This window comes from Aaosphaeria arxii (assembly GCF_010015735.1).
Source record: "Aaosphaeria arxii CBS 175.79 unplaced genomic scaffold BU24scaffold_3, whole genome shotgun sequence".
NCBI classification, from domain to species: domain Eukaryota; kingdom Fungi; phylum Ascomycota; class Dothideomycetes; order Pleosporales; genus Aaosphaeria; species Aaosphaeria arxii.
In genome coordinates, this window is record NW_022983476.1 from 4661923 (window position 1) to 4678637 (window position 16715).

Here is a 16715-nt window from a genome sequence, read left to right on the forward strand (position 1 = left end):
GTCATGCCATCCTCGTTGCCAAAAGCATTATGATCCATGGATTTTGACACAGTACATGCATGAACGTGTAGAGCAGACGTCCTACGGGGTCTAGATCTATGTCAGTGTCTCGATGAGTTCATTCTTCGTAGTCCTGTAACTCCGAATCACGGAATCTTATGCACTTCCTGAAACTTCAAATTTCTTCAGGAAACTTAGCCATTGCAGAAATTGTACTCGTATCAGAGCCGCCAAGGTAAGCAGAAGTCGGATAGAATGTGTCTATGAAGTACAGAGGATTGACGCGTCGGGTTGAACACCTGCTGGCGTTTTTAGCAGAGACAAGGAACAATACGTGCATATATAGCCTCTTATTTGCTCTTAGACGCTGTAAAGAAACTTATTAAGGTTAAAGTGTGCATATATACTAGCAGGTGTTTAACCCGACGTGTCAACCCTCTGTACATACATTCACCACCATCCTCGAATCGGCGGTATCTCAGGCATTACCTGGCATATAGATGTGTTTTCGACATTACCGACTACTCTCCAATCGGTGCCATGACATGTAAGGCTCTCCATGCTGCCGCGCTCGCATATACTCCAATAAATTACAAGTACTAATGTTTGACTACTAGGCTGTTAACCCCTTAGCACAGGCGTTTCTGATCCAGTCACACGACGATGCTCGTGGGTTGTGCAACCCAACCGGTGCAGCTACCCTGCGAACCCTGTATGTTCTCTCCCAAGACATCGGATGCGAAAATGGCCCCATAATAGGTTCGTGGATTCAGGCATGTGTCGCTAAATTGGTGTATTATGAAATATCAATTGCATTTCTTTTACGCCGCTGGAGCTCTCGTTGGTCGTCTCTACCTTCCATTCTCCAGCCTTATCACAGCCCACATTATCACAACCAAATTGGCTAGCAGCAAGCGTTGAAGCTCACACAACTCTACGATTCGTCCAAGGCCATGAAGATAGTATCAAAGTCCAGAACCCCATTTGCATACTACCGATACGAACAGTTCCAGCCATGTACACATGTTTCTACCCATTCCGTACCACCTACCTATGCAAGCAAGATAAACACGCAAATAATGGACGACTGGATTATTGGTTTGTGATCTGTAGAAGCGTTCGACATTGGCGCCGTAATATATCCATGCAATTAACCCGCCCTCTGGACGGCTATTAAGAGAAGTTCAAGGCTTAATAGGGCAATGTCTTTGTTACCATCACCTTATAACTTTACTGTCCCAGATATACGCTTTGCGGCAACAATGAAATCATGGGCCGGATGTTATTCTTCTGGATTCATTGGATGATCTAACGGAGTGAGTGACTATCATTACTTGTCCGTACTTTGTGTCATAGGAAGAATGCAATTTGGTTTTGGTTCCAAAAGTTTTCATTGGAAGTAGTTTTGATGCCCTGATGTTTTTTTTAGATATGTTGCACGACGCTATGAAGCAACTGTGCTGTTCTGGTCTCTACGTACTATTGTGTCCCCCTCAGAGTCTATTAATCCATCTTTGGCCATACAATCCCTCAATAAATCCAAGAGAAAGTTGACCCCAAGAGCAACCTGTAATAGGTATTCGCCACAACTTCAGGTCAGTATCTACCAACAGGTGGCTCCTCTGGTAAAATATCTCCCGTGCAAGAAAGTGTTTCCACTCATATGATGTCTGTCTGCGAGATGCGCGAATGCTTCAACCACGTGAACTGATACAGTTTTACTATGGGTCATAAATGTGGCATCTGGCAGTGTTGCAGTGGTTGTAAGACTAGGCTCTCTACCGTGAATAATGATGTACCAGCCTAGCACAATCTCGTTGAGACATTGTCCAAACTCACGCAATGCAGCTTTCGAAACTAGTCGACACATGGAACTCGATATTACAGATATTTGGTCACAATGATAGCGAGTAAGTCGAAAAATCTACCGCTTAGCCAGTAACCAGTGTCAGTTCGGGCTATATCTGCCTTGTAGTGAAATCGCCTTCAAACTTACACCAAAAGCGTTCTAAGAGCTGACTGATGCTGTCAATAAAACAACGTTGTAACACCCCTCGCACACAAGGCATTCCACATTACCTAGCAATCTATGCTCAATGCATACCCAAGGCTTAGAATAACGCGCAAATGTAGTTGGATGTAGGACAAGGCCCCGACTCTAACCGTTTTTCTTCTTCTTCTAGAACTAATTATGAATTGTATCTAGAAACTGAATCAAACCGCACAGCGTTGCAGCTAACCATGTTCCATTATGCCTTATCTTCGAAATATAATACCCGGTATGGCAACATTCGATGGCGAGGTATTCTCTTTTGCCTACGAGATCCAGGGCCCCTAAGATCGATGGTGCACCTGACCTTCCTCATCCATCGCACCAGCTTAACATATTCGTGGTGAAATGACTAAATATATAAAGATTTCAACCAATGCCATTCGAAGCATTTCACATCCGTTAATTGTTTTGCAATTACCCACCCTCCAAATAGCATCAATAGGTGACTACGCGTCTATTTGCCGTGAGATTTCTCGTGCTCACTGGAGGCAAATTCCATGCCATTTTCCGCATTGCCGAAAGACTGCTCGTAATCTCTCGCTTGGTGAGCGGCTCTCGCCTCGATCTCACCCTTGGGCTCGTTGGCGATTGTTGGTTCTGTTCCCTCACTACGTCGATGTGGGGGTATAAAGATGTCGTAATACCTTGGCATGACAAAGCCAAGAACGATCAGAACAAGACCCAGATTGGCAAGAATGAAGCCAGCAATCATCATTGGGCTATAGCGGTTCTGATGGAACTCGGGAAAGGCAAAGCTGAAAATAATGGCTAAGACAGGACCACTAACGTATCGAAGGAGTAGCGGAAGGAAAATAGGGATCTTCCAATTTCTGCCCTGACCAACAATGATATTCAGATCACGTCGTAGTTGGTTGCCCTTGGGAACATGAGTTAGACTATTTTCAAGTACAACACATCCCGCGGAAATGAAACTTACCGAGTAAAATGCAAGGTACCAGAATCGAGACGTGAAAACGTTCATTCCCCAGAGCCATGCAGCTTTCACAGAAGGAGTCTCAGCAAGGAGCACGGATGCAATGCTGCAAACCACGAAGAATCCTATGCCAGCAATAACACCTGCTACAGGATTGGAGAGTCCATGAGCCAACGCGATACCGAAGACTTGGGCCCCGAAGAAACCGAGGTTGTAGACATAGAATGCCACTGGTCCAACCTGGGCGATGACATCGGACCAGCGATAGACAGTGGTCGCACTCACGACCTCTGACCAAACAACGAAGATGAGTGCCACATTGTTGACCCATCTATCGATTCCATCGAGCAGGTGATAGCCGAACTCCGTGCAATATGGTAGGCACATCAAAAACGAGACTAACGTAAGCGCACTGACGACAACAGGACGTGAATACTTTACACCTGAATCGACGACCAGTGTCGCGACAGCATCCAGCATGACGAAGGCCGAACTGAACCCAAGCACCACGAGAGTGAAGAATAGAAGGACAGCCCAGAAATTGGCACCGGGCATCTGCAAAACGGCCTCTGGGAGTGTGAGAAAACCAACAACGAAAGCTCCCAACCTGACACCATCTTGTGGCCACCTGCGAAGAAATCCTACAACTCCAAAGACGGCAAATGCGGCAAAGTTTTCGAACAGAACATTGCTTCCGCAGATCAAAATGGCATCCATTACGGCATTCGAGTGCTTTTGGTTGTATGAGGCATAAGATGTAAAGTATCCGAAGCCAATACCAGTCGAGAAAAAGACTTGGCCGACAGCGGTTTGCCATACGGTGCCAGATGCCAATTGATCGGTTCGCCAGGTTGCCCACAATAGCCTGACGCCCTCTCCAGCATTCTCGAGAGAGAGTGCGCGCCCAACAAAGATGATGGTAGTCACACTGTATTGCACCTGATTGTTAGCAATTGAAACAACCAGTGGAGGCAAAACGCATTATATGACAAACGTACATAGGCAAACCCATAGTGAAATACACTACTCTTCCGGTCATGCCGACACCGCGGACGATAGAGATCCAAATCAGAAACCAGATGAAAACGCTCCAACCGACCGTTTCACCAAGCAAGGCCTTTCCTGGATACGATGTATACGATGAAACCGTCTTGCCGTCATTTGTCAGGCTGCCAGGGACCTCATCCTTTACCTTCAGGATATCGTTCCAGTAGAAATCCTCGATTCTCCCCTCCCACGGCAATGGGCTAGTAAAAGAATGTCGGAAATAGTTCATGATCCAGGCCAGGTTAACGGTGAAATACTGGACAACGATGAAGCTGACGAAGATGGGACCCAGACCGACACCTTTGAGCCTCTTATTAATGTTGTTGAACGCAATCACGGTTCCGCCTCGGTATGCCTGCCCAATGGAGATCTCCAATATGAGAGTGGGGATAGCGATGAGGAAGACGGCCAGTAAGTAGGGAACAAACCATTGAAGGCCATAGTTGTTATAAACAACACTTGGATATCTCAACAGGTTTCCTTGACCTGCACACCCTCCCATGGCAGCTAAAAGAAAGGCGGCACGCGAAGGCCACTGATCTCGTCCGTCATCTGATGTTTTCGGTGGCGGGGCAATCCAATCGCGAAGTTTGACCAGAGAGACAGTAACCATATTGTCTGATAAGCTCCAGGAGAAAGGTCTTGAGTAAAATTTCGAGGTGGAGATGATGCTAATTTCGCGCGGTGTCTAGAACTATGTAGCTATAGTGCAACATAGAGGCCTGGGGTTGAATACAGAGACATCCAACCCGATGAGTTGAAAGAAAAAGCATTCTATCAACGGTTAGGGCACTCGTTTTGTACAAAAGGTCTCAAGGATATGGTCGTGCGATAATCCGCCAAGAAGGACATAAAAGTTCTCATCTTACGGCCGTCAACACAGACGTCATGGGCAGCATTAACCAGGCACTGGGAGGCGACAGCAACGCCCCAATGGTGCTACAACTGGGTTGTTGCGGAAGTTGATTGGACACTGTATGGCCTGTAAGCACAATCCTGCTAGGATAACATGGCAGAAAAGCTTGAGCATTAGCCAAGCTCTGAACCACATGTAGATTGCCTTACTAGACGTAACCTGTTAGTAGAAAGCGGGACTAGATCATTTGGCACGCGTGGCAGTGTGAGATGGCGACATTGCTTTTGGTGGGTTTCACACGCGCTCTCGTTTCTTATTCCATGAATTCCAACCTCCCTCTGGGAGTTGTAATATTGGTGGTATGTAGTGGATTAGTTATATGAGTTTATAACATGTACGTACAGTTAGATTGCAAGCAATAGGAGCTATCTAGGCAGGCCATGGCGCGACTGAATGGGATATGGCCGAGTCATCTGCACCAGTCCAACCGTCCAGGAATATAGCTTCCATCGTGCTCACGTTAAGCATCGACTTCTGTTGCTGTAGATACAGTAGATGCTAACGAAAGAAAATTCAGTTACTAATGTTGATAGATGTTGTATATAGTAAGTTTTCTCTAGTAGAGCTCAAGTAATACTAAGCTAAGCACATAGGAACTCTCTACTATAGCTATACTTCTGTGTATTCTGTACACAGTACAGTGTATTGCTTAAACTGAAAGATAAGATGTATACAGAATGTTGCACATATCGAACACTTGTTGTTGTAGGATTAGCATATGCTTGCCAAGACAACCCCAAGAATATCCAAGACGGATCTCGGAAGCAGGTGTTTAGTTAGGGTAACTACAGAGGGTAGGCGCATTAGGCTGGCTGCCTGTGTTACTGTCACGATCTATCTATAAGACGTGATTAGTTAGGGGCTATCAGGCACAATTGAGTGAGAGGAATAACAGGATATATTTGGTAGTGCGCAAGTAGCCTTATAGCTCTTGTTGTTCCTTGATGCTCTTATTTACAGGTATAGTGTAATTGTTACGGATGAACCGAACAGTGACGATTCTGAGTGGCCGGAGGGCGACAGGGAATCCTACGAGGAGGACCTCTGGGAACAGGAGTACGCGGACAGGCTCTATGCCGACGAGGCAGATCATAACTTGGACACGTGACTTGGACACGTGACTTGGACACGTGACGGATTCGTGGATTCGTCCCACGAACCCAACGAATCCGCCAAGCGTACTCATATATATAAGCAGAATGTATCCCATAGATAGGTCCTCATCGTCAATCCACGATACAGTTCTCTGCATCCAGTTTCCTAACGGAAGATTACTTGTGACATCTTTGGCAACACATTTGCGCAACAGTGATTGATTGACGTTCAACCTTACCAGTATATTAATACTACGCCTACGGCCCTCATTACTCAACAGAACCCCTTCGAGGTCACGTGTCTAAGTCCCTACTCAGACGACCCCGTTACATAGCTGCTATTGTTGGGCTGCAGTAGTCTCTACTAGATATCTAGCAGGGGCATCTTTGCTCTGTTGGCCATACAATGATACAAGAACGTGGATTGTTATGGCTATGCTAAACAACAACAGCTACAACTGGGTTAGCAGCAACCCAGAGTCGTGGAATGGGGACCTCGGGATGACGCTTGGCACAACATAAACACGTGACCTGGGATCACGTGTGGGTTAGTAGATAGTAATCCAAGTCAGACTGCTAAGTACGAAGTCTCAGATAGTTGGTTAGTACTTGCTAGCAAGTACTCATCCACTAACCTGCCAAGGAGAGCGTCTATATAAGCAGCATGTATTCCATAGATAGGTACTCATCGTCAATCCACGATACATTGATTGCATCCAGTTCTACACGGAAGATTACTGTTGAGTCTTTGGCAACACATACTCACGTAGTGATTGATTGACGTTTACACCTAAGTGACTTGTTACTACTTACATCTTACCTATTTCCCACCAGAACCCCTACGGGCCACAGCGTAGCAGTCAGTCTACGGAAAGCCCCGTCACATGGATTGTCGTTAGTGTCGTAGATAACCCCTGAGAACGGTCACCCTCTTTTAGTAGAATGTTAATTGAATGAGATATAATGACCTCCCCAGTGTAATCAGTTCTAAGAGTTACAGGTTTTTCTTCTCGATATAGCATATGCACACTTGGTTCCCCAAATTATCTAGGTCCCAACTTCTCTTGATTTCTAGATTTCATCCCCATCCCCGGCACCAAACGGATGAAGTACTTTGAAGAGAAAAGTATCTCGGGTTAGCTCTTTGGACTCACTATCCAGATCTCGCTCATACCCTCCGCCTCTTCCTCATCTGACGCGGCGGCATGTGAACTGTCCACCAGATGTCATCCAGCCCGTCGTCATGGCCCGACTCCTCGGCCCGTCCACTACCAACATCAGCCGCCTCTCCTCCCTCCCCTTGCCTCTCTTCTTCGGTCGTCGTGACATGCTCCTCAGCCACCGTCGCGCCCCGAACAAACCTCGTCATCTGGCCCAGCGACATCATCTGCTCCGCGACGACCCACCAGAGCTCGTCCACCAGCACCTCGGCGGCCGCTTTGAAAACGGGCTTGAACCAGCTCCTTTCCCCACCGCCAACCTTGGTTTCTTCTTCTTCTTCTTCTTCGTCGTCGTCCTCGACGATCCCCTGCTCCGTCTCCGCGGCCGCGACCAGCAGGAACGGGACGTCGCCAGATCGCCAACGCGGTTTCCCCTCGTGCGCCTCCTTCGCTTCTGCCGGCGACGTCCGCAGCACCGAGGCCACGGCGGCGGGTGATGCGCAGAGGAAGACGGGCAGATCGAGACCCGACGGGAGGACGCCAGACTCGCGCATGGCGCGATAACTGGCGCGCGCCTTCTCAACCCAGTCTCCTCCCGTCCCCGCCTCCACCTTTCCTTCCTCGCCCTTGGCGTCTTCGTCGTCGTCGTCCACCTCGACCCAGCGGATCTCGAACGAGCGTCGCGCCTCGGCGATCTCGTCGGCCGGCTGCCCTTCCTCCTCCAGCGCCTTCTGGGTCGGGATTTCCGCCATCTCCCGTGCGCGTGTGTGGAATTTGGCCATGTCCGATTCCGGCATGGCGGCGATGGCACTGGAAGTACAGAACGCGACGAAGCCCCAGGCCCCGCCGCCGTCGCCGCCCGCCCGTTTGCGCCAAGTCTTGAGCCAGTCGGGGGGAGGTGGCTGAGGCCGTTGCTGCTGCTGCTGCTGCTTCTGCGCAGACGACGATGAAGACGCGGTGGCGGCAGAAGAAGACTCTTTCTCGAGCTTCATGCGGCGCAGCTGCTCCTGCCACACGACGCGGGCCATCTCCATAACGCCGTCCTCGCCGAGCGCTTCGCGGAAGCCGGCCTGCATCTTGGCGCGCTCCTCGTCCGACAGCGCGGCGTTGTCCGCGGGCGTGGCGTGGGCATACCGCTGGAAGTTCCAGCCGGGCGGCCAGTAGGTACTGGCGGTGTCGGTATAGGAGGTGAATGGGCTGGACGGTTTCGACATGGCTCTGGGTTGGAGGCGGGGTGGATGAGGTAAGTAGTGAGTTTGTAACGTATCCTATCAGTAAGCTGCCCACATCAGTAAGCTGCCCACATCAGTAAGCTGCCCACCTACCCACCACCACCACCACCAATTTCAAATTGTATCACCAACCACCTTTGAAACCAAGGAGATTATTGTTTGATTGGATCAAGACTATCTCTGTCTACATTGCGTCCGAATATGGCCTTGTTCATGACAATTTGAACAGGTTCTTGGCGCGCGTGGTCGCCTTTCTGCTTGCAAACGATCTGTCTCTTCAATCAATCTATCAGCCTCCTGAGCCAACCTCTGACCTTCCTCTGACTGCAGAGCGCCTCCAACTGCTATATACTGTCTTTTCCTCTGCTGCTTCTTTTTTTTGGCGCGTTACAGATTGTTGGAGCCGCGTGTTTTCCTCTATCAAGATAGCAGCTGAGTGCATTGCCATCTGACAACCTCTGACTAGCTGAGAAATTGCAATACTGCTAGGACTCTGTGATTGACGATTAAGCAAGTCACGAATCAGTCGAGCCTGCTGCTCAAGTTGGTCAATCGTGTGAGGCGTTTCAGCCACCCAGGCTCTTGAATTGTCAAGTTCAAGGCGAGGGGGTGACGGAGTTCTGACCACTGAAAGCGACGATAGGACACGTTCTGGACAGAACGGGACAAGCCCTGCATCCTGAAAGCCTGATTTGATAGTCCTTTCTGTAAAAACTGTCTTTCTAATGTCCTTATACGTCTCTAGGAAGTCGATTTTGTCAATATGATAGACTTTTCGCCGCGCCATTTCAGCGATTGCCTGACCGTACGCGCGTTTCAAAGGCGAGAAGCAGCTTACATCTAGCGGCTGTAGGACGTGAGATGTATGAGCAGGCATGCAGAGCGTGATAATGTTGTTCTCTCTGCAGTAGCTATCAAATTCTGGTGTAGCGTGACTACTATGGCCATCGAGAATCAAGAGTCGATAGAAACCAAGTGATTGAGACCTGGTTTGTCTGTCAAAATGCTTGATCCACTCACGGCCAAGGACATCAGTTGTCCATCCATTGTCACTAACAGCTATCATCCATTCAGGAGGCAGGTCGTGATACCAGCTAGATTGGTGCTGCTTTGCAGACAGGATCACGAAAGGAGCAATAGTCTGGCCTGACGCGCAGATGCCTTCAATTGTCGTGATCCATTCACGATTGCCTGGTTGAATTGCAACTGCTCGACCAGCTCTGTCAGAACTTGTAATCACTTTTGACGTTGCTGCTACTCCAAGCGCGAATCCTGTCTCATCAAAATTGTAGATATCCTCATCCAAGACACCGTGTGTCTGGCGAATGTCCTGAACCAGGCGAAACCACGCACTGATTGCGACAGGATCCTCTGATTTTGCGCGCTGATAGTCGAATTTCCTGTTCCACTTTGTCTGTAGCTCTGCCTGGCTCTTGACAAAACGCGTCACCCAGCACTTGCCTACAGGTAGAGGTGGGGGGTTGCAACCGCGTGCTGCAAGCAATGTATTGGCCATTCGTTCAACAGCAATAGCTCGAGGAGGATAGCCACGACGATCAAGGTCAAGAATCCAGTGAACCAACGCTTGTTCTTCTGACAGGAGCAGTCTTCGATTCGTGCTTCGTTTCTCATGTTGTGGAAGGGTGCCTCGTAGGCGTAATCGTAGGGTTGACCGTGGGACGCCAAACGCGTCGGCAATTGAGCGAACTGATTGACTAGGATCTGATTTGACTGCTGCAGCTGCTAGCAGCAATCTGCCTTCCTGTGACGATTGATTGACGCGTTTTGTCTTCGCCATTGCTAATTGAGGAGGAGAAATCGTGGTGGTGGTGGTGGGTAGGTGGGCAGCTTACTGATGTGGGCAGCTTACTGATAGGATACGTTAGGTGCACGAAGGCGAGATTGATTGAGTGCGGGGGCCGGGGGTGGGGGTGTAAACGGGTTTTAGTACATAAAGTCTCCGGCAGAGTGGGCAACAATTAATCAACTAACTAGTCTACTGATAATTTGGTGAACTTCTTGCCAAGAGTTTTTAATAGCTTGTAGTAGTTGTTGTTCGCAGCTCTTCTTGCCTTTAGTTGCGCTCCCATGTCTACAGATATACTTAGAGAGAATGCTTAATTTCTTCTTTCGTGTTGTATCTTTGTTGGGAATGTGTCATGCGCAGAAGGGTTGTAAGTTATTGTCAAAGTTTACTTGTGCTTTAAGATAGGGTAGAAGGTAAGATGTAAGACTTAAAAATTGACACTTAAATATAAAAGTCGAAAATCTTGGCACGTTAGTTACAAAATATCGAACACCTAACGCATTACAAAATCCTGAAACAAGAGACACAGATTCTAAATGCTGTAATCGATAGCTCTTCTCGAGGTCAACCTCAGATCTCATTCGACACTCCTTTTGCGGATCTCCTCCCTTCTACTATAGCATCCTGTTCGTGAACACGAGTCCAGTCCTTGATTCTGTATCGGTTTTCTTTGTAATGTGGGAATGTGAAGGTCCAATAATCAACAAGCTCAACTCCATAGTAATTGCGAAAGTTATTACTTTGGTGAGGCTCTACAACTTTGATGTTCCCCCAGGCGAATACTATCTCTATTGGTCCTTTATCAGGACATATTGGCAGGTTTACTGTAAATATTGGGGCGAGATCCTTTATTCTTGTAACTGTGCCATCTATACCACGTATTTCGTTTCTTTGAACTGTCTGGATCTTCCTGTCTGTGTCTGTCCAAAAGCAATATTGAAGACCTAAAGTGTCTTCAGTCTTTTGAGAAATAAGGCGATGTGATTCCCAATCAGACGTGTAAGCAACTTCAGAATACATGCCGAAAACTCGCAGTGTGAGGCCTCTCCACCTAGATTTCCGTTTACCAGATGTCTGTTTGATAGATGTCCGTTTAAATTTCAGCAGCCCTGTATTCTTGTCCTTCTTGTATGGTCTTAAACTCTTCTTAAAGTTCTCTTCATCATAACAAAGATCGCCGCCATAGTCCATTATACAGAGGATTATGTAAGGATTTCTCTTTTTAAAGTCGCTACAGAGGAGAACAGGTTGGACATTGTGATGAGTGACGGCATAGTCTAGCCATTTTCCATTATCGTTGAAAATGCGATTCCATATCTTCGAATGCTCAGGGGCTCGAGAAGGAGTTGCTTCTAGGAAGTCTAAGAATGAAGAGTTTGGTAGAAGTTTTGTAACTTCGTTCTTGAGTTCTTGAATATGAAACATCCTATACAGCGCTTACTGCGGCTCTGAAATAGACGTTGTAGTACTGCAGAGGCTTTTTGTCTGTACTGAATTAGAGACAACATGTCTTTTAAATACTTCTTCTTAAAGATATTATTGGTAAGAGCGTTAAGGTGTAAAAAAGGGGGTGTAAAACTTGAGGTGCTATAATTAAGGTTGAAAGTGAGGCTTCCGTGCAAATAATGGAGGGCATGAGAAAGTTCATGTATGTACTCTCCTTCCATGGCCATGAATATATATCCCACATTCCTTTCCTACCTTACAAGCACCTGCACATTCAATTAACACTCTTTATGCCAACCAAGAGCGAATATTTAGCCTATAGATGGGGTCTTGCTAACTCAGAGGAGAAAGCAATACTGTACAAATCGCGAGAAGACGATCGATCGTTTTTTATTGAGCTTCAGCAGGGCTGTCGGAAGGACAACTTTTTCCTCTTTGACTTGTTAGATTCCACGCTATGGCCTGGATTAGTCAAACTTGATAGTATCATTCTGAAATGAGGCGACGAAAGCTTAGATACAATCTGTTCAGTACTTTCATCCCTGGCGGACCAGGATGCAGTAAGAGCATTTTACAGCATGCAACAAACGTCTACGCGCATTGCTGTTATGGAGGGACTACCTCTTGAAGGGAAGGAGGGACTACCTCTTGAAAGGAAGGAAGCTATTACAAACAAGATAACGGAGTGTGAGATTAGCCGATGGGAATCGATTACTGCAAACCTAAGTGACGAGAACGAATTTATGGTTACAAACAAATTCCTAGATCCCCTAAAAGATTCAGCCAAAGTATGCTCTTCCAACAACTGTATTAGCATGACAAGGGAGTTTAAAGAGTACACAATTATAATAGTGTCAAAATGCCTAAGGCACTCCCGCCATTTAGCTTGCAGGTTCGGTCATAACTTCAGATCCTCATGTAATTATGTAGCAAAATAGACATTACTCGTAGCTATGACTAACTCAGAGTCATAATAACTCCTCTACTATACTGTTCTGCTATACTGTTCTACTAGACCTTGCCTGTATATCCACGCTCCTAGAACAACCACGACATGCATAGTGTGATGACTGATGTTTGATAGATTTAGGGCCTCTCCTAGAGCACTATCAAGGATTTTGGTTGCATAGATAAAGCCTCCTAAAGTATTGATAAACACTAATTTTGCAAATGCAGCTTGAAGCTCTAGTCCTTCTGTATAACTGTACCAGTGGTAGACAGCAGGGAGTGTTGCTACTCCACCAAAAGCAGCATGAATGGCGATCCGGTGTTGTCTGCCTAATAGACTAGACCATGTTGTCCATATATACAGTAGAGTTAAAATCAGCAGTGCAGATGTAATTATAATCTGAAACTGAATGAAACCCTCACTGTTGTAGGAGAAAAAGATGAATGAGACAGTTGATGCCCAAATAAAGATGGCAATGCTAGAATGATCGGCACACTGCCATCTATTTGCTGACATACTGTGAGCAAAGAGATGATATATTGTTGAGCATAAAAAGCAGAGCGCAGCTGCAACGTGGTAAATGTAGATAACAATAGCTTGCTGTGCAAAGGGGTCTGGGCAGGTTGCAGTGAAAAAAATAGCACTTAATACAAACAAACATGTACCAAACAAATGCGACCAGATGCTCATGTCACCCATACTGAGATTTCCAATGGCGTCCAAGAGAATGCAGAATGATGGTTATTATCGTGGATACATGAAGGGGTCACAATAGCATTTATATGTTCAGACTAAGTTCGTATCCCCGCTGCACTGCAACCAACCGCCTAGTGTCTTTATGCCAATCACGGTTGTACCTCACAGATCTGCATTGCACTCCTAATTTTGGCAAACTATGCTAAAACAACGAAACTATTGGCGGAGTTATTTATAGCTTCGAAACACAGTTTCTTTAGGAATGTAGCACAGTCTATTGAGCACCGAACAATTTGTGATTATTGCTCATGTTCTTGCTTAAGCAGTACAAGAGCTGCCGTATACGATATTTTTAACTTGCAGTCCTTCTAAAGGCTCCTGGCTGCCCAGTATGTGTGGGCAAGATGGCTGATTGCTAACTAAGAGATCAAGAAAGCATATTTCATTATATCCAAGGGTGCAGGAGGCATCTTGGATATTATAGAGGGTAGACTTCTCGGATATGCCCATTTCCATGCATGCAGTGTAATAATTCATCGAATTTGCTGCCATGAGAGGTAGCTTGCCATCAGGCGTCTGGACTAAAGACGCACAATGTGCCATGTCAACAAATTTGTATCCCACGGATATACCGCCACCAGTAGATGGCCGCGTTATCGCTGACTCGCCGACATTCAAGAAGTTCCATGCATCGTAAGATATGTCAAATGCACCCCCAGACTGATCTACATGAAGAAGATACAAATCAGCTTGTTCTGACCAGATGTGTACACAGAGATTGTTGCATCCCGGAGCGAATGGGAAATATGCTACGCGGTTAGTGTCGATGTAGCAACCTAGAACGCCGATAGAAGAGGAGTACTGATCATGCGGGGTGACTGATATAGTCGTAGAAGATATCAGCTGAGAGAGGTACAGAGAAACAAGGGCTATGCTAAGCATGTCGGGCATTGAATGTGGTAACTATTGAGTGACTCTATGCTATTTATGTCCTCAGCGAGGTCTAGCGCGAACGTAATGTTTTCACCCGAAGGCAAGCAATATTTGATCGGCACAGAGTTCGTTTTGGGGTGGCATTGCTTGTGTGGGTCCTACGCCGTATCCGGTTTACGCTTCAAGGGAAGTTGTGGGACGAGCATCCCCAATGAAGCGACTGATGGATGGGGGCGGGAACACGATAAGCTACCCGGGCCGTGTGACTGTATACTTATATTCTTGTACTGACACAGACTGCCATTTTCTGTCTTGTCTATTTCATTCTCTTCTCCATACAATGACTATCTCCTCGGAATCCACCCTTTCAACCAGCCGGATGGAACAAGAATCACAACCAACCTTCAATTCTGCCACGCGACGTCTTCCAGCACAAGGCGACTTCCGTACTCGTAACAAAAAATCCGCTCGCTGGAATCCAAATGGTCGTTCTTCTCGCACACGACATTCACTTCGAGACCCGCGAAGTCCTCTCATCGGAAAGGGTACTCGAGATGACCCCATCGCTCTCGACGATATTCCACCCATAGAACCAGTCTCTACGAGAACAATAAGAAATATCCCTTCAACAGAAACATCGAGGCTCATTAGATGCGATGTGTGCCAGGAAAATCTCCGCGCACGACACTTTCCTGCTCTAGACGAATGTACGCACAAACCGACTACGTGCTCTAGGTGTCTTTCTCAATGGATCAAATCCCAATTGGAAACCAAGGGGTGCAACAGCATTAAATGCCCTGGTAACGGGTGTCGTCACATCTTGAGTTACTATGAGGTAAAGTATCATGCTTCGCGGCAAGTTTTCGAAAGGTATTCAGCATATTCTATTTAGATGCGCAAACTTCTAACAGTTTATAGATACGATGAATTAGTCACTCGTAGCAGTCTAGCCAGCACTCCAGACTTTCGTTGGTGCGGGACACCGGGGTGCACATCCGGCCAGATACATCAGGGTGCAGGAAACATCTTCCAATGCAATGCTTGTGGTTCTCGTCAATGCGTGATTCACAACGTCAATTGGCACGAAGGTCTCACGTGTGAGCAATACGATCGTCAACGAAATGAGCAACGGATCCTTGAAGAGAATGCAAGCGTCAGAGCCATCAGTTGTCTTACAAAGAGATGCCCTGGACCTGGATGCAATCGGAATATCGAGAAGAATGGGGGATGCGATCACATGACCTGTACGTATACTCACTGCCTTATGGTCGAGCTTTCAGAGGCTGAAACAAACTAGGCTCGGTATGCTATTATGAATTCTGTTGGGAATGTCTTGCATCTTTCGATGCGATCAGAACCCAAGGAAATTCAGCTCATATGGAGAGTTGCGAACATCGTTCCAGTCCATGGTGATGAGGATCATATAATTACGAATTTCATTTTAGAAAATTAGAGGGAAATGCTGAGGAAAACTAGCCGAAGAGTCGCAATGAAAATGGCATACCCGATTGATTGCTATAAAATAATTCCACTGCAGTTCCCGAGAAGCCTGGATAACAGAGTCCGCATGTTGTTGACACGGGAAATTTACGTTCCAGCTCCAGAGCAATGATCAGGTCCCATCGGGGTCATCATCAGTGTCCTCGGTGATATACATTCTCCTGATCACGCAACTTGTGTTTTTGTTACCATATAGCTACGCTAATCCTTTTCACTGTTGCCAGTAGCCCACTCTATCGACGTAGAAAAGTCTTCTTCTGCCTGGGCGATAATTCCAAGAGCATCCCAAATACCTCTGTCGATCCCAGCATCGTAATGTCTGCACGGGACACTGTTCAGCTTTTTGCGGATGATATGTAAACTTGGGTACTCTTCCAGTATCCAGATGCCAATAGCAAACATGTTCTGTGCATATTCAGCGTTGGAATCATGTTGGTAGCTAGCCGCTTCATAGTACTTCAGCAGGCTGCATGCCACTTTATTATGTGTAAACTTAATACAGTTTACTGCACTTGCTATAGAGTCGCCTTAATATTTGATTTGTAATTATTGCAATGCTCTCTTACCTAGTAACAGATGAAGTCCTTCTTCTTCTTCTTTTTCTTCTTCCTGGAAGAAATATCCAGTATCAATGCGATAATGCAAAAATATGTCACGTAGAAACTGCCGGAGTTTTGCAACGCTAAGCACTTTTGCTACCTGTAGAAGATGGGTTATCTGCTTTGTTGACAGCTTGGCGGGCTCCAAAGTCTGAACGATCCAGCAAAATTCGGCCAACCCATAAATTTGGGCAGTGGCTTTGATCTGATATCTTTCAATGATCTCTACTAGCTTTACGAGTCCATATGTTGAGATATCTGCCTGAGGAACGAAAATGCCGTGGGCTGACTGGCAGATGCGGAGGAAAGTGTCAGGATCTTCTGAGAGAGACACTTCATCGCCAGCGCA

At 46.7% G+C, this 16715-nt stretch overlaps 6 protein-coding genes across 6 annotated transcripts; 1 reads left to right on the forward strand and 5 right to left on the reverse strand.

Annotated features, from left to right (window-relative positions):
- Positions 1–2204: 2204 nt before the first annotated feature.
- On the reverse strand, positions 2205–4647 carry BU24DRAFT_390501 (SNF-domain-containing protein; the record flags this gene model as incomplete). The annotated part of the gene is made up of 3 exons (XM_033525074.1): positions 2205–2930; positions 2991–3915; positions 3986–4647. 3 exons carry the CDS (start codon positions 4645–4647, stop codon positions 2508–2510), a joined length of 2010 nt encoding a protein of 669 aa, XP_033386860.1. The 3' UTR covers positions 2205–2507.
- A 2170-nt stretch (positions 4648–6817) lies between these two features.
- Positions 6818–8447, reverse strand: BU24DRAFT_421506 (uncharacterized protein). The gene has a single exon (XM_033527746.1). The coding sequence runs from the start codon at positions 8416–8418 to the stop codon at positions 7213–7215; it is 1206 nt and encodes a 401-aa protein (XP_033386861.1). The 5' UTR covers positions 8419–8447; the 3' UTR covers positions 6818–7212.
- A 2366-nt stretch (positions 8448–10813) lies between these two features.
- On the reverse strand, positions 10814–11668 carry BU24DRAFT_408426 (uncharacterized protein; the record flags this gene model as incomplete). The annotated part of the gene is made up of 1 exon (XM_033525859.1): positions 10814–11668. One exon carries the CDS (start codon positions 11666–11668, stop codon positions 10814–10816), a length of 855 nt encoding a protein of 284 aa, XP_033386862.1.
- A 1984-nt stretch (positions 11669–13652) lies between these two features.
- Positions 13653–14855, reverse strand: BU24DRAFT_441051 (uncharacterized protein; the record flags this gene model as incomplete). The annotated part of the gene is made up of 2 exons (XM_033530407.1): positions 13653–14212; positions 14780–14855. 2 exons carry the CDS (start codon positions 14853–14855, stop codon positions 13653–13655), a joined length of 636 nt encoding a protein of 211 aa, XP_033386863.1.
- A 52-nt stretch (positions 14856–14907) lies between these two features.
- BU24DRAFT_316371 (uncharacterized protein) lies at positions 14908–15662 on the forward strand (the record flags this gene model as incomplete). Its single annotated transcript, XM_033522881.1, has 3 exons — positions 14908–15137; positions 15186–15511; positions 15565–15662. Coding segments are annotated over 3 exons (654 nt in total), but the record flags the coding sequence as incomplete, so codon positions are not given.
- Positions 15663–15968: 306 nt separating this feature from the next.
- BU24DRAFT_408428 (uncharacterized protein) lies at positions 15969–16655 on the reverse strand (the record flags this gene model as incomplete). Its single annotated transcript, XM_033525860.1, has 2 exons — positions 15969–16213; positions 16334–16655. Coding segments are annotated over 2 exons (567 nt in total), but the record flags the coding sequence as incomplete, so codon positions are not given.
- Between the last annotated feature and the right edge of the window lie 60 nt (positions 16656–16715).

What these genes read in the sequence shown, in the direction of transcription:
- BU24DRAFT_421506 (XM_033527746.1), bottom strand. Translation starts at nt 8,418, where the DNA reads ATGTCGAAACCGTCCAGCCCATTCACCTCCTATACCGACACCGCCAGT.